At 41.1% G+C, this 26,454-nt stretch overlaps 1 protein-coding gene across 1 annotated transcript; it reads right to left on the reverse strand.

Moving 5' to 3' along the window:
- Positions 1-23,973, reverse strand: apln (apelin). The gene is made up of 3 exons (XM_020706440.3): positions 23,421-23,973; positions 9,776-9,948; positions 1-4,204 (listed from the first exon to the last, which is right to left on the reverse strand). Exons 1-2 carry the CDS (start codon positions 23,485-23,487, stop codon positions 9,782-9,784), a joined length of 234 nt encoding a protein of 77 aa, XP_020562099.1. The 5' UTR covers positions 23,488-23,973; the 3' UTR covers positions 1-4,204; positions 9,776-9,781.
- Positions 23,974-26,454: the final 2,481 nt, after the last annotated feature.

The following is a 26,454-nucleotide window of genomic DNA, read 5'->3' on the forward strand; positions in this document are numbered from 1 at the left end:
TTTCTCTTAAAATAAGATTTTTAATATTACTTATTATCATAAAGATATATTTACACACTTTACAGAAATAGAAAATAAAAACACAAAGCTACGCATGAAAGGAAAAAATAAAATAAGTACTCCAAGAGCTAAAGCTTATTTTTTATAAATTAGAAACTGAAAGTTCAAATATATGTACACAGTATTTCAACCATTTCTGATACACTTGTTTTATTTATTTATTCATGTCATTTATTTTTGCCCAGTTCAACATCAAAACAGAGACAGGGACTGTACATTTGGCCTGGTGAGTAATAGGAGCACACACCATAAACAGAATATAATTTTTTGAAGTAATACATTGTCTTTCAGATGGTATCTGCTCGAGACCAAGTAACACTATTGTGATGCTGTGTAAACCCATGGACTACATTTCTCCTTCAGTTTTTCTGCATGTGAGTGTTTCTGGACACAGTGGTTACAAAGACGGAGAATGTGTCGCAACAAAGCCAGGAGGGGCCTGTGCTATTCTGGGTGGAGGCAGTCTCATTTCAGTGCTCCGAGATAATGACAGCTCATCGTCATTTCTCACGGGAGTAGGAATCTAGTTATCTTTTGGATTGGCCGGCCAGTGGAAAACTTTGTATCAGTTTAATTGAATATCGGCCACTTGATCCTGCAGACACCCACTCTGAAAGCCAACATGATACAGTTTGAAGGGCTTTGAGGAAAACACGTGGAATGTGTTGTGTGCTAACTTTGTTTGCATTTCTGCAATCAATGAAATGCTTGAGAGATTTCAAAGGGATTTTGTCTGGTAGAGAACAGAAAGGAAAAAATGGATAAAAAAACACTTTTGTCATTTTACAGGAGGCTGCTGTCTCCATGCCTGTCAGGATATAGAAATCAATGGCTAAGCTAATGTTTTAAAATCTGCTTCTAGCTTTTATTCTTATTTCCACCAGTAACACATCTATCTCTGTGCTCATCCTTGCTTCTTACAAACTCCCTGCCAAATGCATTTGAACCAAAATAAAACTAAATACAGAGGGGGCAACTTCTCTGAACAAACGATTTTCTACCAGTAAAACATGCTAACAAGTGCATAGGAACATCACTCAGGCCTTGTGATGATCACAGAGACGAGGAATTGGAGAGAAAAGATTGAAAGGATAGGAACTGTTTCTCTTATGTAAGCCTTGCTGGAAACCTCCATTAAAGAAAATGGTTTTGCTCCCCGAGCATATTGTATTGGTTTAACATTTCAAAATGAGCTTGGACATACTTGTCCTTCTACACAGGCAGGCCCATTAACCTGATGTGCAGGGTAGGGCTGTGAGCTATGGTCTAAAAGAAAAGAATGCCTGAATGCTTTCACGTGTCCACGACATATTGTGCTGCAGACTACTTTTCTATTTTGTTACATCCACAAAAGATACAGCTTTTCACACTGTATTCAAAAGTAAGCTTTGGACAACCAGCTAGACAAGAATCAGACAAAAAAATTGTCACAATACACTGGAAAACCATTCCAAACTCTTGTTTTCAGGGTGTATTTTTCCAGCAGCATAATGGAATTGCAAAAGTGCAGCCTTGCAAACCCATACAGAGAAGTCTTGGAGCAAAGCCACGTCCATTTGTTGGGAGTTGTTGACGACAGAAGCTTTGGATTTGAATGACATTTGGTTTTTTTGATATTTGGGTTAAACTGATAACCAGGTCAAGGTAAAAAGAAAGGAAAAAGAAAAGGATAATTCACACAAACATCAGTTTGCTCTGGTTTCTGAAAGGGCAGCATGGCTGGTGCAGATGGTTAGGATACATTCATGAAGAACAGTGCGGATACAGACGTTGCTCGGCTCCGGAACGATAACTTCTGAGATGGGGTGGGGGGCGGTCCATTTGAACCCTTTGCCATGACCCAGTCTACTTTCAGCATCCCAACTCCTGCAGCTTTGAACTTTCATTCCCAGCTCATATTTTCCTATTATCTTCCCCGATAATACATGAGACATCCTGAGCAAAGCTGTCTCACTCCCGAAGAGCATTAATGAAATCTACATCTCTGTCTGTGAGGGTATGAAAAAATAATAGGGGGACTAAAATTATTACACTTCACAGGGCCCTAGGATTTAATACATTTTTAATCGAGGTGAGCTTGGCTGGGCGGATTACCACTGTGATTTTTAGATGCTCTCTTAATAAAAGCTTCTCATGCTGGAAGAAGGTATTTTATTATAATATTTGCATGAGACATGGCGAGAGGGAAACATATTGAAGATCTAGGTTAACCAGTTACCAATTTTCTAGGAGCTTGAATTGCAAGCAATTGGCATTCAAACTTTCTCTATAATCAAAGCAAAAGAAAAACTCCAGTAAGAATGATTGCAACGGTCACAGTCCTCAATATGTTACATGGTAACACGTGAATCAATGGGAGTTTGGAGATTGAAAAGGGGGAAGGGTGTAGTTGTAGTCTAAGTCAATTTAAAAACGAGCTCAGACAAGTGGCCCTGGCCCACCTTGGGGAGATCCATCTGAGAAAGATTAACTCTGGGATTTAATGAGCGTCATGATCAAAGCCATGACCACCTGTGCTATGGAAGGGCCGCCTAGAAAGCCAACTGTAACCAACATGATTTAGGGAGAACATGATTAGAAACGAATGAAAATGGTCTTGGCTATATATATAAAGGAGAGTAAAGATACAGTACACAAAAATATGCTCATACGTTTTAAATGTTCTGGTTTCTGGTGATTCGTCAAATAAATGCACAGAAAAGGCTGCTCTAGTGAAAGCATCTATGACAGCACCCTGAGAAAAAAAAGGAAACTATAACATAGGAGTAACATATAAAAGTTATAAATTCCAGTACGATGGAAAGGCATAGCGTTTGGTCAAAAAAAGGGTCAAAGGATGAACATATTCAAAAAACAGAGCCTTTGAGTATAGTTTTTTAAAATGTTACCACAGATGATGTTTGCTTTGAAATGGCTCCTTTTTTAATCTAATTCCAATCGCCTTTGTGGAAATTACTTGAAGTGGGATATTCTATGAACTTTTAAATGCATAATGTATCAGTGTATTAAGACTTCAAACAAGAGGTAATGTGTTTCTCATTTCTTCCTAACCTTTCAGTTCTCAGTTCCTGGCAGCATTGTGTAGAACGGTATTATTTGGCACTTCATTAAAAGGCAAGGCAGTCTGTTGGTGGAGCAGGCCGCCACTGCCAGTTAACAGTCGTGTATAGCAGCTGCACAGGGCAGCACTGTGGTGGGGAGGCTGGGAACAAGATTGGGATTTTGGGGTTGAAGCACTCATTCAAGGTGTTAGAGTAACCTTGAGCCTGTCAGTAAAGCCCCTTCCCAAAGTGATAATGAGTTTGGAAACACCAAAATAGGCTTTGGATTACAGAATATTCTACATTAGGGAATTATTCTGTCACTTAAACAGATTGTTCCGACAGTGTGTGATCATTTCGGCTTTAGCTTGCATGTGGACGTACTAACGTCAGGCGGTCCTAAGCACCATTGGTAATGATAATTAGGTGATGGTTATGGTGTCACTTAGATAACTTGTTTTGGCTTGAATCGCTATTAACTGTTTCTTTTCGCAGCAGACATTCAGAGAATGGGAACTAAACTTTGTTTATGTCAACTGTTAAAAATGACACTGCCCTTCTGCGTGTATGCCGCTCTCAGCCTCGAGCCAAGCCGTTAAGTACATGTAGCTATACAGCAAAGAAACCAGCGGCTGCTGTAACCTTGGATCCGAGACATACCGCATCCTGGTGAAGTGACAGATGCTTTAAGACTCGGACTGTTATGACCGGGCTCCCTCTCCACCACATGTCATGCAAAGTGTGTGAGATCACTATGATTGGGCTCTATCAAGCAAATAATATGAAAATTGAAAAAAAAAATTACTGGGAGAAGACAGAGATAGATAAGCAGTGAGGAAATACGAGTAAGAGAGACAGAGAAATAGAGCTTGGTAGCTCGGGATCAATATTCCCCCACCCCTTTCCCTGCCCCTTATTCCTCTTAGAGCTAAGGGTGACCGGCTTGCCCAGGTGTTTTAGGGACAGAGTTGCTTGAAGAACCAGCAGATGCTATGGATATCACTCTTCAGGCTGGGCTCGCGAAAGCCCTTCATTGCAAGGCCCCCCAAGGCAAAGGAAGAGCATAGAAATCAGAACCTGGGGGAGGGTGCACAAAGCAGTGCCTGCAACACAAGAAAAAAAAAACAGGAAAAGAACAGTTAGTATTAAATAGCGGGAACCTTTTAGAATAAACTCCAGGGTTTAATTTTCATAGTTTTTTTTTTGTTATAAAAGCTTAAAGCCCCACTCCGATCATCTTTTGATTTATTGTTGAAATGTCCCCAGATGCTCTTTTAACCCTTGTGCTATCCTAGGCACTTTACCATTGGGGGTTAAGTCATCTAGATCCACTAGATACTGCACTGAACCTTTTTTCTTCAATGATTTGTGATCTTCACTGGTGTCAATGAATTACATGAAATCTTTCCACCTTTATCCACCTTTGTCATGGTAAGGAGAACACGTCAATGTAAGGGTGGGGTCATCTAAGATAGCACAAGGGTTAACTATTATTACCAGTATGCTGTTTTTAGCCAAAATCAGATAACCTGTGTTGTTTTCTAGGACATTGTTTCTGCAAAGCAGCTGTAGTTCATCAGAACTTTGCATGAGTTGTGGGTGGAACAGTTGGCATTGTAAGCCCACCCCTATTTCCCATCATCCATCTCTTTTACATGCTCTCCCGATAGCCCTATACAACCCCAACCCAACATTAACGGTGCAACAAAAGTGGTGAGCAATATTGGAGATATCCACCCGTACAGTTTTGATCCAGATGCCAGCTCAGACGAGGAAAACAAAGATTCTCTCAGATTTGATTGTTCCTAATTTGGATCATTATGGTTTGTCTAGTCTCTGGTATTCTCACAATAATGAATCTGTTACATGTCCCAACTCCAATCAGACCTCAGCTTTCCTAAAGCCAATAGTAATCAATACTCAGCTCATGTGGGTAGATTATATTTTTGCCAAAGAATTTTTTTTTACTTTTAGATTTGATTTATTTGTGCTGACGTGCTTTGCTTTCTCCCCCCACCCCCCCACCCCCCACATAGCAACAGTGTTTGCTGTTTTTATTTTAGTTGCCATTGTGACAACCATCTAGTGATCTGTTTAACTTTGCAGCCACATCTCTTCTTTTTATAGGGGAGATATTGTTTCCAAAACTCTAACCAGTTGAATTCACTGTAAAATAATCAACCAACAGGAAGACCTAAAGTTGAACTCACTTTTTCATCAGAAGTCACTAAGGCTTTGTAGCTTAGCACCAGAACACCCATTGTACTTTGTTCTTAAATGAATTAGCTTAACCCTTGTGCTATCTTAGATGACCCCACCCTTACTTTGACCTGTTATTCCAACCATGACAAAGGTGGATAAAGGTGGAAGATTTCATGTAATCCATGGACACCAGTGAAGAAATCATTGAAGAAAAAAGGTTCAGAGCACTGTCTAGTGGGTCTAGTTGACCCAACTCCAAATGGTAAAGTGGCTAGGATAGCACAAGGGTTAAAGATGACGTTTGTAGCACCTATGTGGTTCCTTGCTGATGCTTAAGATCAACAAAATGCCAAAACGTCTACTTTTAACTTTGCAGCATCTGCCGGCTAACTGAAATCCTTAAATATAGAGAAGGAGAAGAAACACATTTAGTGGGATGTACATATTAATTTAGTTCATGTTTAGAAAACATAAGGCCATGTCTTTTGCAGTTTTATGCTGTTCATTTATTACTGCAGTTACATCATCACAAAACCTTACAAATATCTGAACATTTTTTAAATCTCTTTGTGACTTAGTTCAACTTATTATTTCTACTTTTCTTCCTTTGTCACCAAAAGAAATAAAAGCTACTGTTTAATTATTGGTATTGATGACATTCAGAAAAACCACAACAAATATGTTCTCATACTCTGTATTTTCATATTTAGGGTAATACTACATTTTCCTAAATTTAAACAACACTTTGAAGTAGAAGAGCCCATATCCTAATTTAATGACACTGTCTTTTCAAATCTTTTAGTGTGTGATATCCATGCATCCAGCTGCTTTTATGTTTCCCGTATTTACATGTTTAGGTTCTTTTTATTTTTTTATTTTTTTACATGTTTAGGTTCTGACTGTTGTTTTTGTGCCGACTGTTCCCTACTGCGTCAAATGTTCAGTCTAACAATGGCATGCAGGGCACTCATGATGGTGCTTTCAAGCTACCCTGGAAACAGCTTTTTCTCTCAGCATTTATTTACTAAATAATGCATAAACCCATGTCTGTGTTCTGGTTTATCTCAAATACATTATCTGATCTAAACTCAGCAGATCCCCACAAGGGTACAAATAAAGTCCTGGAAGCTTACAGGTGCCCACATTCTTTCTGACCTCAGATGTTTGCATTCCCTCCCAGTTGTCTGTATCACGACAGATCTGTTAAGGCACTCTTGTGTGCAACGATTTGTCATGTTGGCAGAGCAAAAAGGCCAGATTGAAAAACTAGATTATTCCTTGAAAATAGTTAAAATAATCATCCTGGTTTTCATTTTGTCTCATGCAGACATTCAATATCCTCTACAATGAGCTTTCCCCTTGGGTAATTTCAGTGAAGGCCTCCCCTGCATTATGCCCTAAATTTTCTTGTACAATAAGAAGAGATCCTAGACATGTTCAGGCCAGATTTCACGGTCTTCAAATGGAAAGTGCTGCAGGGAGTAAGAAAAACAATTTTATGCCTTGCTGCAGAATTAAAGCTTGACATTATACAGCGCTCTGGGGACTGGATCACTCACAGTCAATGAAAATCTTTTGTCTGCTGTTGTCTTTCATTTTTCCTCTGATCATGTGGGAAAATTCAGACAACATGGCTCATCCACTGCGCTTACTTGCATTTTTATGTTCTGGTGTAATGCCTTGTGAGCTAATTTATGTAGTATCTAATCTCTACTCAGTTGTTTTGTTGTTTATTTTGTTTTTTTCTTTTTGCAGTGTAATCTCAGGATTTTCTTTTTAGTCATATGACATCATATGGTGGAATTACTGGATCAGAAGCACAGCTACTCGAAATAGCTTTGATGGGAAACTCTTTAAAATGCTCAAAAGTTTTCTCACACTCAGGGCCACAAGTGGTTTCCATAAATTGCCTCTGGATTTAAATCTGTAATATCCTGTTGTCTTTCAGACTGTCACTGGCGTGTTTTAGATTCGGGTTTGGAAAATCCCGGCTTAACCTGAGACTACTTAGATGCTCCCAAAGGTTGAGTCGGGTCACGGCTTTTCTTTTCCGTGCCGCTCACATCTGGAACGCGTAGCACAAAAATCCAACTCTGCCCCAGGTGTCATCGAGAATAAAAGATTAGCTGCTCTTGACACTGAAATGGGGTGATTTTGCTAAATAGCACTGGACTGGAGAGTGGACAATGTCAAGAGAAACATTGTTCTTTATCTTTGTATAAACATAGAAGCAATTATGTTTAGGCCCAGTAATGATTTATCTACACACACAGTGTCTGCAGGAGTCCCAGTCCTCAGCTGGACTTATCTGTTGAACTAGGTTTGATCAAACAAATTGCACCTCCAGCTGTTTCCAAAGGTGGTGGTTTTCCCACCATCAGCACAAACTACAGAAAAAAACTAACATGGAGAACAGCAGAACCTTTGAGTTTTGTCAGGACCCAGGATGACTTAATAATTTTATTCAAGTTTTGGAATAACAGACTATTAGATCAGATTTCTACTTGAATATTATCACAACATGCAACATTCAGTTCTTAAATAAGATGAACTTTGAGTCAAACCAGAGTGAGCATAGAGGGCAGTGAAGGACACAAAAGAGGAAATCTGCGGGTGTTGTGGTTTGAGTGTTGTTTGCACAGACAGCATTGTGACTCACTGAGTCATTAAGTTTTACTGAGCTTCACAGCTTCCTGAAACTCCCCTTTATTGTGCGGCCAGCACTCTAGCTAAACACTACACACACAGAGGCTTCTCACAATTTTTTGGCAAGTGGAGGAAGGTTTCAGGACTCATCTTGTCCTTCAAGGGCTACTACTCTGGCTCAGTCCTCACTTAGATATGAGTGTCTGGTGTTTCATATTGAGGGGAGTTTTTAAAAAAGGGACTGAATAAACAAATACAATAAAAAGGCTGTATTTTTGATTTTTTTTGTAGATCGTGAACCATCAATGAATGCTTCAAACAAAGGATCTTCTAAGTCTTCCCAGCTTTGATCTCATTTCCTTAAAGATCCACTTTGAAGAAAACTGTTTTTTGAAGACATGTATAAAGAAAATTAAGCTAAAAATTTCATTTCTGAGTATTTTTTTGGTTAAAATCTTTTTAAATCAGAAGCAGACGGCAAAATGATGTTTGTAAAGGAGCATATATGAGATGCAGAAGCTACACAGGCAAGCCGTAAGCTCCTTGCTCCACTCCATTCTGATGCGTCCACTTGTAGATGACTAGATCCATGGATGTCTTTGCTATCTGCGCTGAAATCTTGTTCTAAACAGTATTACTGGATAGCTCTGATATTTGCTTTCCAGTTTTGTTACACCGGTTATGTTAGATTGGGGTTGTGAGGCGCGGTGAGCGAGTGGGAGAGTGTGCAAACAGATGGATGACGGAAAGTAAGGGTGGGCTTACTCCATGCCAACAGTCCTGACCACAACTGAGTTATAATGAACTGCTGCTGCTCTGCAGAAACCATGTCCTAGAAAACATGTTTTTTTGACTTTGCCTAAAACAGCACAATTGTAATTAAGACAGTTGGGAACACTACAATAGATCAAATGATGATTGGAGTGGGACTTTAAACCTGTTATGGATGTACTAGCCCTTTCTGGTTGCTTCCTGCTTGCACCATTCGTTTAATTTATGGAAGACTTCTGCAGGTCAGTGTTGGATGGTGGTAGGATGGTTCTCCCCTCCTGCAGGGATACTGTGTCTTGTCGAGTTCCCCTCCACTTAAATTCCCTGGGAGGTACAAATAGACGTTCTGCGGTTCCCCTCACAAGCAGACATCAATGGGCTCAAACCTTTATTCCCTGGAAATTTTGACTGTGGTACTTAATAGCCTGGTGTGTATTTTCGTTTCAAAAACCTATTTTTGTTAATGAAAAGTACCGAAGATAATTCAAACTGTGATAAAGTGACAAGGTAAATATTTTCAGTGATTGTTGATGTGAGTTTTTGCACTGAACCTTGGTTTACTTGACAGCAAGAAAAATATTGGCTCAGGAGAAATGTATTTCTATCCTGAAACCTGAATTCCTAAAAATGTTATCTTTGAAAAGATGGTTTTAATTGGGAAAATGAGGTGACAGGGTAAAGTTTTTTTCATTTTTTCACATATATTTAAAAACAACCTTTGCTGCTCCTGAAAGACACACAAGCTGCTTGGCTGAGTCCAGTAATCTGCTAAGACTTGTGCTTTTTTTAGTGCAAACAAAAACTTCCTTCACAAGGAGTTTAGTCTGGCTGCAGGCATTTGAACATTTCCAGGGTTCATTTAAACTTTTGACGTTTCTTACAAAAAACATCCAAACAGCAGAGAACTTTTGGCGCAAACATCAAAAATGTTTTGTTTTTTACTCGCTGTCATATTTAGCAGCCACAATGTGTGTTTTCTTAACAACTTTGATTTGCAAACATGCTGGTCCAGGGTGCTCTGTAAAGAGAAAAATACCTTTTGGGGAGGAACTCACCTTGCTCTAGAATGGCATTGGCCCCTTGTGGGAGAGACGGGGCCGTGGGCGTCTTCTCTTCCAACCAGCTGGTCTTTGGGGCTGGCCGCCTCTCGCTGGATTTTGCTGAACCATTTTTTTCACAGTAGCTGTTTCTCCCAGGTCTTTGCCATGCTCCGTGGAGGCCATAGGACCTGGAGAACACACAAGGAGAAAAGGTCCATCAGAGACCCCAAAACTGCCTCTCCACTAGCTCATGTTATAGGAAACCTCTCTTCACCCACGACATGACAAATTGAACAGGTTCATAAGAGCTTAAAGCAAATATACAGCAAGATCCAAAAAGGGATAACACTGCTAATGGATGAGAAGGAGACATGTATGGATAAACGTGTGTGGGCCCCTTTGTGAGGCCACCCAACACTGGAGCTCATCAAGTCTGTGTGGTCAAACAAAAAGCCCAGCAGAAGCATGAAGCTCTGCAGAAGTAAAAAAAAAAAAAAACAGGGCCTTGTGTCTCATGTCTTTGTCACTCTCTCCACAGATACAAACTGCTCACAAACTCTGGAGAGGCGCCTTGTTGTGGGATTTGATGAAAGCCTACGGATGAGTTTAGCATCGGTGCATCTCAGTCTGTGTGGACGCCTCATCCAGCTGTGTGTGTGTCGGGTTGAGAGTGATCCCAGATGTTTTCAGTCATCTCTCAATAAGTGTGGCCTGATCCCCTTAAGCCCTTCTTTTCTTCATGATTTGCTCCACCCCAAGTGTCTGTGTGACCCCTCAACCTATAGAAATTCACCAACCTCCTCTTAGAATATGTTCTGAGTCTCAACATAACATAATTCTTGTCTAAATAAATAAAGTGTAATACAGGGGATCATCTTTTGCACTTTACCCTAATGTTTAGTGTCCATAGTGTCTGTAACAAAAACAGAAAGAGCCACATTTTTAGGAAACAATATAGTAAGTTCTATTTTCAGAGCAGCTTTATAAATTCATAAGAGCAAATTTCTTCTAAAGCAATGTACATTTCTAAAGATCTATTATTTGCAAATTCTTTTTTCAGGTTCTAATATGTTGATTTTCATATGTTTCAGTTTTCGCTCATCAAAAAGCTGATTGCCATTATTCATGCAAAGCCACGACATTCCCGTCTCCTTCCCCTCAGGGAGATTGGCACCATTTTTAGAATTCCCCAGGGAATGACCTCCCTGGCTTTGCATGAGCTTGGGTGAGGACCCAGCTCAAGATAAGTCAGTCGGTTGACTGGAGAGGCTTGTAAAAGCAAAAAAGTAGAATGAGGAAAGCAGCTGAGCAACTTGGAAAAGCAATGATGATGCACTTTCTTCAGAACATTTTCATCAGTTTGCAAAAGTGGTGGGAAATGCTGTCAAAAGTGCAACTTTGTGGATGTAGCCTGACTTCAGTTTCGTTTTAAAACCTGCCAGCTGCATTCAGAGCCCTTATTTCTCTTCAGTAGATGAGACAAATTTGTGTGAATGGAGGAGAGCAGAAATGCAAAGTCTTTCTGGAGCCTTTTTTAATGAAAGACCTGTGTGAAGACATTCTTAAATGAAAGAACAACCTTTGAAAAAGTGAAGAACCCTTAAGTTGTCAGCTTTAAAGTACGACGAACTGCAATGCTGAGGCAGACAGCTTCCTCTTTGTTGAGTTTATATCCCTGAAATGCCAAACTTCTTAAAATCAATTTCTCTAATCTTCTTTTGCAAACACATTATATATTTGTGGGTTAACAGTGGACTAATACATTCGCAACATTTGAAACTTTGGTTGCACATTTCCTCATTTTAAGCACATCTTTACCCCTACAGCAGTGCTAATCTTTGCATTATCCCCTTGTTATTGTTCCAGACACACAGTGAATGTGGGACGTTCACACATTCTGACGGCATTCAGCTCCATTCTTTCAAACTCCAGAGGCTTGAATAGTAATACTCTCTGTGTTTGAGTAGATTTTGAAGCTAACAAAGGTTCTTTAAAGAGGTCCTGTCTCTCTCCTTATGCCCTGTTTACACCCTCTTCATTTAGATGCCGCACACGCAGACACCCAAACAAACTTGTCCACTTCACGTGCAGAAGTTGTTTTAGTGGGTGTTTGTGATCTCCCTTGCCCAGTGTCATAGAGATGTGCACAGAAGTGCCACTATTCAAGGAATGCAGATAACAGCAAGATATTTCAGTCAGAAAGTCCTTGAAAGCAGACACAGGGTTCCTTCACAGATGAGACTTTTAGACAAAATTCTAGAAAACCAAAACTGCCTGTTTTCTTATCTCCTAAAAGAGGACATTCAACTGCGAGAGAATAAAAGAATATTGTAACATTTGGGAACAATAAAAGTTTTTTCATCTGCGTATTAAAGACCCACTCCAAAGAAAATTGTGTTTTTGGTTTTTTAACATGATCTTGTGGCATTTTCTTGACGTTACAGGACATATATAAAGAAAATTAATATTAAAAAAGCATGTCTGAGTATTTTTGGTTCAAATTGTGTTAAATCAGGAGCAGACCAAAAATGCTGTTTGTAAAACCTTGTTGTTACGTACAAACTTCAATCGGCAGGCCACAAACTTCCTGCTCCACTCCATTTTGATGCATCCACTTGTAGACAACTAAATCCATATATGTCTTTGTTTTCCTTGTCTGAGCTGGAATTTGGCTCAAAACGGTGTGGCGGTATAGCTCCAATATTGTTCGCCATTTTCATGCACCGGCAATGTGAGGTTATGGTTGTGAGGGGTTAGCGGGAGACATGTAAAGGGCGGCAGTGACTCAGGCGGTTGAACAGGTCGTCCAATGATCGAAGGGTCAGCGGTTCGATCCCTGCTCCCCCCAGCCAACTGCCGTTGTGTACTTGGGCAAGACACTTCACCCTCCTTGCCTCCAGTGTGGCTTCACTGGCGTGTGAATGATCCTGGTGATGGTCAGAGGGACCGTAGATGCAAACTGGCAGGCACACCTCTGTCAGTCTGCCCCAGGGCAGCTGTGGATACAACAGTAGTTACTATCACCAAAAATGAATGAAAAGTGAATGAAAAATGGACACACTGTAAGCGGTTTGAGCGTCCGGAAAAGCGGGTGATGGGAAAACAGTTTGGCACACAACTCAGAGGCAAATTTCTAATAAACTACTGCCGCTTTGCTTAAATTATGGCCTAGAAACTATGTCTTAGAAAACAACACAGGTTTTTTGATTCTTTGCTAAAAGGCATAATCATAATTGAAGGATCACTGGAAATGGTTTTCAAAATAAATCAAAAGATGATTGGAGTGGAACTTTAAGCATACATGCGTATTTGTCCTGCGGTGAAACCTTCAGCAAATGCCAAACAGCAACTGATGTTTGACTGATGGTCTACTTCAATAAAGCCGTGCAAACTCAGAAGGCACTCTGTCACTTTGCACGCACACATACTCGGCACTGCAACTAGGTAAAGTAATTGTACTTCGGCTCACAGAGCTCGTCTGCAGTACCTCTCTGGGAAACTCAGCCTGTCACAACCCGGGTCTGTAATTAGACAATTTAGATGTCTCCTGTCATGCTGAGCTGTCAGCCACAGCTCTGCAACTGGGGTTTGAAGAGAGAAAATCCCAAGAATTCTTTTACAAACCTCAGCCCATCCTGTGTGGCTACAGGAGAGAAAATGGTATTGAAATGTGCTAAAAAATAAGCTCAGCGACAATCTGGCGGTATAGATTACTGAAAATGTGACGTACAGATGGTTTTGTTTAAGCCCATGAGCTTTCCTTCATGTCAGGTTTATCACTGAAAAATACACATTTCATCTCCACAAACAGGGGATGTAATGTTAGAAGTGATATTTTCTTGTGCTGACACTGGATCCTGTCTCTGTTGTTTCACATCTAATCTTTTCCCATGAGAGATTTCCATCTTTGTGATCACCTGGTCCTACATAAAAATGGTCAGATAACACGTGTCTCACAAGAACACCTCTGATGACCTTGGAGTTTTCTCTCTTATTTACCAAACCTTAACTCATGGTAATTCCCTGATTAAAGTTTAATAAAGGAGGAATTTCAGGAATGTGGTGCTGCTTTTCTGACTGATGTCTCTTCAAAAAGATGAGTAGATGTGACGACCAGAGATAGAAAGGGTCAGCTAAACAAAGGTTTTGGGTTTTTTTTTCCATCGCAAACTACCTAAAAACCTAATCAATGAACCAATTTCTATTCCTATGATCCAACCAAATCAATCTGTCAGAGGCAAGTTAGTAATCAAATCAACCTATACCATTAAAAGATGAAAATAAATAAAATTGGAAAATACCAATTGGATTGAGGCACAGTAGGTTTATTTTGCAATAATGTAAAACAATCAAGTCCATCCCAGCAGACAACACACATGTGATGTCAGCAAAAAATAATCAAACCATCATTTCAGTCCAACATGTGAACACTTTGAATTAAGCAAAGACATGTGACCATACAGTGTGGTTGAATGTTCTAATAATGTTCCCTTTGGATTATTTTAGTGTGGAAAAACAACAGCAGGCTGAAACTAAAATGTGAATGGATTTGACATTCATTCTTGTTTACTTGTTTGGTTGTACACATCATTAATTTACACTTGATTATCTTGCAAGAAATACAAGGAATCTAGAAAACTTCACCGGCACTGTTCAGTACCAGGTATTTACCGGTACCTCTGAATCACACTGATTTTTGGCTAAGGGTGTCCTGGATCAATTGTAGGTCAGTGAATCAGATCGAATTGGATCATTCAAAATGAACCAACATCAGTTATGAATCCTCTCAGCAAAAACAAATTATGATATGAATTGAATCGTAGTGAAAAGTAATCGTTAAACCCCTACTAAACATGATGAACACCTTCATGACTGTTTTCTATTCTCTTGTCTAATTACCTCCTATATGATTTCTATGCAACTTTCTTTTGCATATGGCTTACTCTTTTCAATTATGACCCTGGAAGAAAGTAGCGCTTTCTTCAAAATTGAGTTTTGTTGATTTGGTTGCACCTTAAGAGATGCAACCAAAGGAGAGGAGAGCAGAGTAATGTCTTTCCTCTGGTTCAATGCAGAGCTCATCAGCTTCCCTGGTGGCTGACAAACTGTATATCACAGTACTGTGGCAATGAAGGAACACTGCATGCCAAATGGGACCAAGCTGCTTATTAATAGTTCTAAAGGGTGATTTGTGTGAATGGACTGCCAGAAGTACCATAATAAATGGGCATAGTTGCAAATGCAGCTACAACATCATGGCTTTCAACAGGACGTGAGAGATTAAAGATTCTGGCAGTCTAACTCCAGCAACAAGTACGCACGGGACTTCGCTTATCAGGAAAAGCAACTGTAAACAAGCGCAGTGAAGAATGACTACCAAACTTTAATCATGGATGCGTTAATTTGTTTTGTCACTGCGATTAATCTTTCCATTCATTTTATTTGTGCACTTACTCTTATTCGGTCATCACGCTCATCATAAAACAGCTGATGTCACAGATCCATTTTCCTGGCTGACTGAGCGTTTCAAATTTAATCTCTCCTCAGTGTAACATTCAGAGTTACAGTGCCCCTTATCTGATACCTGTCTGCTGCGTTTTGCACGGATAGAAACTGAGGTGTAAACAAAAACAGGCACTGTAAAAACCAGTTTCTTAACATAAAATAGCCCTTCAAATTCACGCTAAAAACAGAAACGGATGTATATAAACTTTTTTTTACATTCTAACTCTGAATTTATTGCACTATGAAAAATCACACAGTACTGTATTTGATGGATGTTGTTATCTGCAAATTGAACATTTGCCATTAAAAACATAATCTCAAAATCTTCTGATTTATAGATTCATTTAATTTCCACATGGTTACTTTTCCGAGACGATCAGACAATCCCATTAATCTTGGAAATATTTTATGTCAAGGCAGTTTGCAAACGATACAAGGATGACAGGACAAACTCCATGAAGCATCATTAAGATGATTCATGACACGGATGAATCTTCAGCGATGAACCATTTGTGTATTCATATGTCAAATATTAGACGGGGAAGCTGTCAGTGTGTCAGCTTTAACTGCAGGAGTCTTTCAATCAGTGGTCAATCATTGGACTGAAGAGGTGAAACCAAAACACAATAAAATAAAAAATGTTTCTGGCTTAACATGTGCAGTGATTTAAATAAATACATGTGGGAAATGGATAATAATATCAATACTTGTGAGGTAAGACAGTGGAAAAATACAAATCTCTGGTGTGTGTGTATCCATGGTTGTTACCATGACGTTGGATGAGCCGGCCTTCTGTTTCCACAGTGTGCTTCCCTCTTTCATTCACTAAATGGAGAGTTAGCTAATGAGCATGCCATTACCTCAGACAGACTAACCCACACTTCCAGACATCGTGTCATGAGTAGAGATTCTCCCACTGCATAAGCACATTAAGGGATCAGGGTTATTAAGCCAAGGATGAAATGTGTTAAATGTGCCAGCTACAGGCCAAACAATGTTTTAACCCGCCATAAGCCCCAGCACTACAGCAGCATCATATAGTGGATTTGCTTGTTGCCTGCCAGTCTCTTCACACATTCATCCTGCACATATGGAATGGTGCCTAAGTGAGTAAGCTGCGCTTTGTTGTTCATCTGTCAACCACCGTTTCGTATCGGAAGTGCTGCATATTGTTGGCACTTAACACCAGTAAGTCTGGGGCTTGCTAGAAACTGGTACCGATTGCTTGCAGACTTTCAGACCATGTTACCATGGCAGCTGCTGTGAATGGTGCTCAGTTTGGAGCAAAAAGAATGACACTGTGGGCTGATATCGACCAGGTTCTCCACTTAAAAATTTCACAGCAGATTCCAAGTCCACGCCTTTGGCTGCCATGTCTTCAGCCTTTGCGGGTCACCGCGCTTTGCATGTGAGTGCTCCTCTCAGGGAAGGAGGGTTTGTTTTTGTCCTGAGAACTTCCTTTTTTTATTTCGGCTGTTTGGGGACTGTTTGATATGCAGCATTGTTGCAGTGTGATAATGCTTGGCTTGTGGTCGAGCTGAAGGCTGGCTTTGTCTACACAAAATCCAGCGAGGAAACCAAAGTGCATGAAAACTTGCTCCCATTACTGGAGCTTTTAAGCTTAACCCCTTGTCCACTCTGCTCCGAGAGTTACCCCCCACACTCACAGAAGGTTCAGACCTAATTAAAAACAAACTGCACTGCCCTGCGGTCTCTGACTTTCTGCAGATGTCCCCTTCAGTAAGTCAGATGCTTGTGAAGTGTGTGGCTGTACGCTACTGAACTGGAAAGTGTATGAAATGATGAGGTGTGAGTCTGCATGTGCATGATCAGAGCACTGCGAGTTCAAAGGGCCCAGCAGCAGCATTGAGCCAACTAATGATGCCACCGACTCCCTTCTCCACTTGACTGCCTGTTGGTTTATTCACAAATCCACTCCAGCTGAAGAGGTGAATTTGTGGCTACAAGGTTATGGTGGGTTAAACCGTAATGAGCAGTCAAAAATACAGATCTAAAATAACTCAGAGAGGAAATCTGTATTCACAACTTTCCCCCACCAAACGAGTTGAACAGCAGAGGGCAGGAGTGAAGGAGATGCCAGTGATGCTGTTTTTTTGAGCAGCAGCGAGGATATGACGCATGGCAGGTACAGTGGGCAGGTAAAGATACCAGCCGTTTCCCTAATCTCCAGAGGCTGTGTGTCAAGGGCAAAGAGATCCTCCAACCATCCGTTTCCATGGGCACACTAATCAGATGTGAAACGCAGCCCCTCCCTCTACTGTGTCATCACTTCTCCCATGCGGTGAACCTGCGTGTCTTCTCCGATTTGAGGAGAAGAGGAAAACAGAGAGACATCGCTATGCAGGGTTCACTGCAGCGTATAGGAAGCCAGAGGATAGCATCACCTTTAGCCAAAGCCTCACTGTTTTCCTTAACTACTAAAGAAAAACAGCTCCATCTTTGCATCACATCCCTTAACTAAGCACTAAGCAGTCACTGGACACCTGAATGAACTCTATGTGAAACAGTGCTGCCTACAGAGATATGGAAAGGAATCCAAAAAGTGAAATGCAGGGCACAGTGTGAGTTGTTTTACTTCATCCTCAAAAAATACTCTTAAAAATAGCAATATGACAAAAAAACATGTTTTTACGGGTTACCTGATGTATGAACCAGCAGTAGCCTTTATTAACCCACGAGGAGGGTAAAACTGATTCCAGAGAATAACACTGCAAAATTGGGGATCAAAAATTCAAACAGCTGATGTTTGTTTTTCAAAAGAACATACCAAGATAAAACTATAATGTTTGTTGAAATGATCAGTCACGACTCCTGTTTCATTTGTTTTGTGCTGACATGCTGCAGCTTTATGACAAAGTTTTATTGCTGATATCTGTAGTGTGGTGCACTCAAAAAAGCACCGCTAGGTAAATGCAATGCAATGAAATTCGATATGTAGCTTCGTCACAGATATTTAGAGAGGAAATGAAAATTGTCCAGATATTTACTGACTTACTGAGCTGCAAACGGCTGCAGGTGAGCTCAAGTTCAATGTTTACTAGAGGCCTGCGTCTACAGATATGGTTGCCCTTATGTGGAAGCATGTTTAAGAATTCTATATAGTATTTTCTTTTTATTATTTTAAACATCTGTTCATGTTTAGGATCTCTTGAGTCTGGGACAGCCTGCAGGCAAAGAGAACCAGTAAGGGGCCCTGTCCAGATTCAAGAAACAGTATGTGGTGTGCTCTGTGCCATTAGATGGATCATTTAATTGACCAGCGATTGTGCGAAATAGTCTCCCAGGGAAAATAACATTTGTGATCAAAGACAGAGCTATTGCGATGAATAATGCATGGTTTCACAAATGAATGATCTCTTGCTTGTCGTAGTAGGGATCCAGTTGTGAGGAAGATGGAGTGTGGCTCCAGTTTTTGATCTTTTAAGACTAAAAGATAAGGTATGGCAGTGGGGAACCACATGATGTGTTGCACCACATCACATAATTTTCTTGGAGAGAAAAAAAAAAGAAGCACATCCTACGGCTCTGAGTTTAGGCAGAGCCCAGTGGGGGAGCTTCAACATCTACCAAAGTCCTGCAACATTTTCAAAACCCCACAGAAACATTCACAGCACAGAAAGACGCTCACAAGTGTCCAAGATCAAGCTACTCTTGCTGCTCAGATCTCAGTTATTCACGATGGCGCCTAAAGAGCTTTGATTTTTATGCAGAAAAAAACCAGACAAACCATATTTATTCAATATTTCAGAGTAATTTACACCATCCCATCTACTACATAAGGAAATTGTCCCTCATAATAGCATCCTTAAAGATACTTAAATTATTTTCCAGTCCTTTCCCCCCCCCAAATTGAGCTTGAAAGCCATTTCAACCCTTGGATTCCTGAAGACCACAATATTTATCCTGTGGTCTGGCAGCCTGTTAATAAAAATGTCCACTTATATCTTTATCAGGAATTTGATCTGCTGGTATAACAACCACAAATGTAACGCTTAATGTTCGAAAATGGAGGCATAAATCACAATATTATTGGTCGCTGGTGGAAAACGGAGCAGCTTCTGAAAATATCTGGCTCTAATTAAGATGTAAGCAGTGCCCCAGGCCGGCGGACGGAGTCTAATGATGAAACCAGGTCTGGTTAATGCAGGACCCAAACCTCCTCAAAACTTAAAGGGAGGTCTGGACTACAATAGATGCAAAAGTGGACCCAGGGCTTCACGGACATCTTCTTTTGAAATCTGTAAAAGGTAGACAGCTAACTGGAAAACTCAAACACCATCTCAGCTGTCTTCCTGTCTGCCCCTCCAGTTTCCTGCCCCATTGACAATCCTTCACTCCCCTTGTGCTTTTTTCCCCCTTCACTGGATTTACTCTCAAGAGGCGGTCTTAGTGAGTAGATTTATTCATTTAAAGAGTTCTGAATTACATTACAGTCGTCCACCAGTCACACATGCCAAACTGTTCAAGAGCTCAGCTCTCTGGAGACTGTTAGCCTAAAGGTTAGCCTTATATCCCTACCAAATGAGCTCTGATTTTTCACTAAATCTCTTTGTTAACTCCCACCCCACAGCATAGTTACCAGCGAGTGTCATTCGCCAAGCTCATGTTGTTCTGATAATATACAGATGTGAGGCAGTTCATCAAAAAAGGTTTGCTGCAGACTAAAGAAAGAGTGAGCTGAAAATACTTAACCTCACGTTTGCTGTCAGTATATTTTTGTCTCTATTATCTATGGACTGAGTCAGATATTTGAAGAAAAAAAAGCTCAAATGTGCAAAGATTTACTATCATTACATTATTATTACGTTACATTATATCATTACCTCAAATCGAAATTTTCATCATTAAAACTCCTTCATCTATCAGGATGCCTGGGTGTTAATCTACACTAAACCAGGAGCAAAAGTATTAAATTTGACATTTCAGTAGTAATCTCTTGTGCCCCAGCTTTCTTTAGAAATAATGATTTCACTTCCAGCCATTAGAGTTGAGAAAATGTTTCCTATTAGGCCTTGCTTTTCAATAGACTTTCCTGCAAAAATGGACCATAATCCTTTTCTTCATGAACTCACATGCTATGGATTCTAAATAGGATTACTGGTTGTGTTCCTACTTCCTGTTCTGAATGGAGCTGTCAAATAATCTGGAGACATTTTGTATGTTATTGTGATAGCATTGCAGCTACAATGTTTGCTTTCAAGTAAAAACAAATCTAGAGGTGACTCTCAGCTCAGAAAAGTCTCTGGTATGTGTATGTTTGTGTCAGTGACAAACAAAACTTTTCAAATGCTGCAGGTTATTGGCTCAATTTCCCTGTAATGCTGCATCAAGAGGAAATCCTGGTTCTTCCTGAAAGGGCTTTCATCTGACCCTGTGAGTGTACTGTGCAGTGTGTGTAACATAAATCCAGCTGGTCCTCGCAAGCCTCTGTACCTAAAAAAAGGCTTTATGATTTAAGCAGAATCCAGTTATAACCTTTCCACTGCTTCTGTTTTAGCACGGCTGTTTGTCCACTGTTATTGTGTTATTCCTGGACATCTGGAAGAGTTTAGCAGCTTTTCTTTTCCCTGCAGACACCATAATGGCATCTACAAGCAAACATGCCTTCTTTTAATAAGAAAATTACAAGTTTAAGGACTCTGCTTATTGTTAATTTGTATCTTTAACCGCTTTTAACACAAAATATTTCTTGCAAATAAAGTTGCTGGTGTCTTACTGAACACAGAGTGGGGCTTTCCTTGTTCTGACAGCACAGTGATCCATGGCATTTGAGCAGGGCTGAAAGTTGTACAGTGTGAATGCATGCTGGTGCCACAAGACACCCATTCCAAACAGCGCATCAAAGTTTAATCTAGAAGAATAGAACTGCTGACAGCTCTCATAAAACCTCCTCTTGTGAAGGAAAGATTTCTCTGTGAGATAATTCCTCTGATCTAGGGCCTGTGCCCCTCTCCCACCCTCCAATGCCTCACCTGTTTAACCCAGACTGCACACTTCACCTGTCTGTGTCTGAACCAGCTGTCTTTTCTCTCTTCTGAACACTGACGGGATGTTTTTAATTGAATTTGCATCGTTCGTGCTGTATTTTGTAAGGCAGATATGTTTTGAGAAGGAGGACTGTTTTATGGCAGGACTAGCACTTTCACAGGAGGAGGAAGAGTAATCGGCCTCAGGATGAATTATGGATACCACATGTCTAATGCTGGAGCCCACTCCTGAGCCAAAGTGCTTTTCAAGGATGGGCAATTGAGTAGACTGCCAAAGGATGCTAATATTACATAGAAAAGGTCTCAGCAGCTCATTCTTGTTCTGAATCGGGAGCTTTATGTTGTTGAGCGGATCGCCTGTTGCGTTGTTGTTTTTTGTTCATTTGCATCTGCACCCATAAATGCACACCTTCTCAAGCTATATCAAAATCAGCTTTGTATTCACTCTCTTCTAAAAGTGCACACGTGCACGATCATCTTATTTCTCAGACTCACATGTACACACAGATGTCTAAAAGAAAGCCACCGAAAAGCATTTGTCTCAAGATGAAAGACTTCACACCCACAGCCTACATGCAGAGTCTCTTCCGACACCTTCCCGTGACAGAGCGTGCTGTAGCAGAGGCTGGGGCTACGCAGACACACTCCAGCTAGCATCCCTCTCCACGCCCAGCAACGCCGCAACACACTTGCATCCCTTCCTGGCTTCCACTCCATTTCTCTCCCTTCCTCTCTGTCACCGGAGCACAGATACTACAGTAGCAGCCGGGAAAGAGGCAAGCACAGAAGCAGCATGGCTTGACGATGGAGAACGATAAGCTCTCCTGAAAGCCTGGGGCACAGCAGCCTTGTTTTCCTGATCGTTGGTGTTGTACGGTGGGCTGTCAGGCGTGGAACATGCTTAGCCACACGCAGGGTGTGAAAAGCGACACTGACTATGATGCTAGATAATTGCTTCCCATTTACTCATGTGCTGGGAGCCTCAGACAAAAATAGCATGTCGCTGTAGCGATTGTGCTGGGGAGCATTGGGGCTTTCAGTGCTGTGGCCACAATCGATATGGAGTAGACAGCATTTTGTAAGCATGAAGTCTATATCTGAAGCTAACATCCACAAGCTTCTTAAAAATAAAGACAGTCTTACAGCATATATACATGTCACCCTGCAGCATTTCAATATCAGGATTCATGCTAAATAACTGAACAAATTACATAAATCTTTGTTCATGATTTCCAAGCAACCATAGTTTGTGGTTAGGTGACAATACCTCAAAGAGTCTAGACATTTACCCAGGCCGAAATGTTGTTTTTTCACACCACAGTGTTACCTTCATCACATCTGCATCAGTTTCCAAACTGCCCCGCAATCACATCAGCAAGGGAAATGTGAGCTTTTCTTGAATGATTGTCCCAAGACAGTTTTTTTTTCTTTTTTGTACAAACAACATACATTTTAGGTTGGCTGCCAAAGACATAACTAGTCCAACAATGGCTCCAGAGATGCAATAGCACTTTACGGAATTTTACTATGACGAAGCGACAGGACCGAGCCCCTCCAGAGACAATTCATGCATCTGGGATCTGTGTTCCCCTCATCCTCATCATACAACAATTACAGTCCTCATTATCATCACCACAGGAGGCACGCATGCGTCTATGGGTGCTGTGTTGTCCTGCCGCACATTTACCGTCATGCAATAATAGCACTGGAGACAGATGGAATAGCCATAAATGAATGTGGTTCACTCCACTTTCAGGAGTGTCAGGCATGTCTTGCATTTCATAGAAATCACAACAGTGATTCATGCAGCACCTGAAGCACTCACATCATTAAGACCATTTTCACATTTCATCTCCAAGTCTTTTAAGCACACTTTCAAGGTGAAGCAGGGTGGAATATCATCCTAAACCCACATTCAAGTTGTCCAGAAAAACCGAGGCTGTACAATAACAGACACTATAACCACTGCAGTGCAGTACTGTACACAACCAGGTGCTGATATTCCTGCCTCCCAGAGCCCACACAAGGCTAACCATGCCGGGTAACTGATCAACTACAGCTGGCTACACAGATCCTCTGCAAACAGAGACAGAAACAGAAGGCAGAAGGAGAGGACAAGCGGCTCGGCCTGCCTCCCCTGTACTCACCAGCACCGGCAGAACACAGCAGAGACACCAAGAGCACAATCACCAGCGTCAGGATCTTCACATTCATTTCTGCACTCCCCTCTGGCTTTCCGCTAGTCACTCTCTGATATACTGTAGTGGTGTGTGTGTGCGTGTGTGTGTGTGTGTGTGTGCGTGTGTGTGTGGATGGGAGGGGGAAAGAGAGAGAGAGAGAGAGAGAGCAGCTGAGCGAGCTAGAAAGAAAGAGACTGTTTGCTCCCCTGAGTTTGTGTTTATGTGAGAGGTGTGTGTCAATTTTTTAGGAAATGTGTGTGCCTTGCTCTAAATATGTGTTTGTATATCAGTGTGTGACAGCGCCACTCCAAGACTGAAGGAACGTCTTTATCTGAGCTCCCCCACGGAGGTCTGTGTGTGTCTTCTTTTCTTCTGTCAGAGGAGCGGCAGCATGAACCAAGTTCAGAGAAGCTGTGAACGTGCTGGAGGTCAGCTCGCAGCTCTGTCTGTCAGCGTGTCTCTGAGCATGTGAGTCCTGTTCGCCTCGGATAAGAGGACTAGTTGGTCATGTGGCTTATGTATCATTGACTCTGTGGGTCACGGAAAAGCCCTCCTGCCTCCCCATCACCCACCCTCCCCACCCCCTTTTCCTCAAACATGCAAGTGCACAGAGCTAAGGAAGGAGGTGGGGGTGAGGTGGTAAGAGGAGGGAGGAGAGGGTGAAGGAGAGGGGTGGGGATGCATGGAGGTTTATGATAATACCCAAACAGATGCTCTTGTTGAGAAGTCTTTGAGTTGGAAGCGTGGCAGCTCGCCAGAAATCCAGAAATCAAAATACCGGCTTATGAGGGGAAGTAGATGAAAGAAGGAGAGGTGCGAGATGTGGTTCACGTTTTCCAGCTTTTGTGTCTATGCCAGCTTTTTTCCTCGCACCATTCTTTGCTGGCTGTGGCAGCTCCATCTCGCTTCAGGTTTGTGTTCAATCACGTGGGCCGTTTGAAGTTAGTGTCCGTGACAGTGGGAGTGACTGCAGGAAAAAACTTATCAGCCTCTGCTCGATCTCATCACTCACACCATTTGTTTCACCCACCCCTGAAGTCATTTGTTTTATTTTCTTACAGATTATATTCTTTCCACGAACAAAAGCTGCAAGAGAACCAACACCCTGAGTGACTCCAAAATAAATCTACTTATTTATCATTTCGCTTGTTTATGAGACAATAAACAGGAAAGGTTGTATTTTATGAAGTGAATTGTGAGAACTGTAAGCAACCACTTGGAAGTACAACAACTTTTCTTATCGCGTCTCACCATGAAGTAAGAGTGAGCCTTTTTTTTAAATGGATTTTTACAGGAAAGTCCATATAATTTCCATTGTTTAACATAAAAATGCAAAGTATAGAATAGAAAAACCAACAACAAACTCTTAACTTTTAAAGGATTTTAGAATCTTTTGATGCAAGAAGTTTGTTCAACTTTGAATCAGAAAAAAATCGAAAGAAAATGACATTGAAAGTTTGATCAACTGATTAATCTTATAGGTGTTATAGTGAAATAGTGTTTACATGGTGCCAGTTTACAATGAATCAATCATCTGAGTACCCAAAGGGCTCCATTGACACATGATAGATGGACTTTTCAGTGGTCCCCCTCTTTAGATGTCAACCCCGCTCCGCCATGGTCCTCCACACAACCCCTCTTCTATATGTGTTGTCACTAAACAGTCGCTTTAGCATTGCAGACCTTAGAAGAGAAGCCCTGTGACCCTGGATTCTCCAGCTCCCGCTTCACACAGCCGAGCCATTGTCTCCATAAAGCCCTGGGTCCCTGAGGCCAACATGTATATGCCACCCACTTGAGATCCAACAACAAGAACACCTTCCATTTTTACATGCAGCTCTTAAAGCCTTCAATATAAAGCGATCCTATCACCCTAGAGGTGGCCAAGCGCAGACAGCACAGATGCTTATCCGGACTGGTCCTTCTTTTAGCACAAAGATAACTCATCCAAGTGCCTTCAAAGTGTCTGTTCACAACCTGTTCTTCGAGGTGCTCAGTGATCACTGACAGATTCCTTCCAATTGTGCATAATGACAGAATCCACAGGTTACAGTGCCATTTAAATCCCACTTAGTAGTTACGAGTAGTTAGGCGTAATATAAAATTCAATTAAATTCAACATTCAGGACTCATTTCAAAGCCACGTGGAATAACAGCCTGCAGAGTTGTTTCACATTAACAGTTAATGCGGATATCAAGAGTGGAACTGAGGTGATTTTCCAGATTGGGTAGAGTCCAGGTGTTGGCTGAGATAATTTATGACCGAGGATTGACAGGTCGTTAAAAAGTAATATGGACGCCGGATAAGAATGTGTGAGACAGGGCAAAGTTGGCAGTGCTGGCTCAAACATTTGCACTCTATTAGCTTTGATTGTCTTTGCTTGAAGCCAACGGCGTAATGAAAACGTAACAGATGGCTTTTCTTTGGAGTGTACCAGTGGATTGTGTGCCATGAAAGCCGGTGCGAGCAAGCCGTGCATCCTGAAATCAGTCCCGTACAAGACATACGCAAAAACAGTCACAGGACAACAATACAGCCCCGTGCAACTCAACACAGGAAACACTTGGCTGTTTACAGGAAGCGTTCAATGAAGGAATTCTGTGGATGTCTGGATGTGGTCACAAGTGACGACTTTTCCTGATTCCTGAGTTTATAAAAAGGAACAGACATTCCTAAGATAAGCGTAGCATGTGTTTCCCTTGAGCTTAACTTTTTTAATCCTTTTGATAAAATTTAGAATGACCTGGCGGGATTATCAACAGGTGGTCACTAAAATGTGGCTATATTTGAATCCTAATATCCGAAAAGATTTTCTGCATCTCTTTCAATTTACGTATTTCCTGTTTACCCTTTGCTTAAAGCTGCAGATTTCTGAAATGCTACTGAAATGTGCGGATGTTTGTTAGTACTGTTGTTTTGGTGATGAAAAGAACAATGGTAACCCACTTTTGATATTGTCCTACCAGAAAACACTTCTGCATCCGAAGTGCTCAGCTCAAT

This window comes from Oryzias latipes, chromosome 10 (assembly GCF_053564925.1).
Source record: "Oryzias latipes strain Hd-rR chromosome 10, Olatipes_Hd-rR_3.1".
In the NCBI taxonomy this organism is placed as follows: Eukaryota; Metazoa; Chordata; class Actinopteri; order Beloniformes; family Adrianichthyidae; genus Oryzias; species Oryzias latipes.

Excerpts from the sequence above, each read along its gene's own strand:
- apln (XM_020706440.3), bottom strand. The coding sequence starts at position 23,487 with ATGAATGTGAAGATCCTGACGCTGGTGATTGTGCTCTTGGTGTCTCTG. Across the intron at positions 9,949-23,420 it reads GCTGTGTTCTGCCGGTGCTG|GTCCTATGGCCTCCACGGAG; the intron begins GTGAGTACAGGG and ends TGTGTTCTCCAG.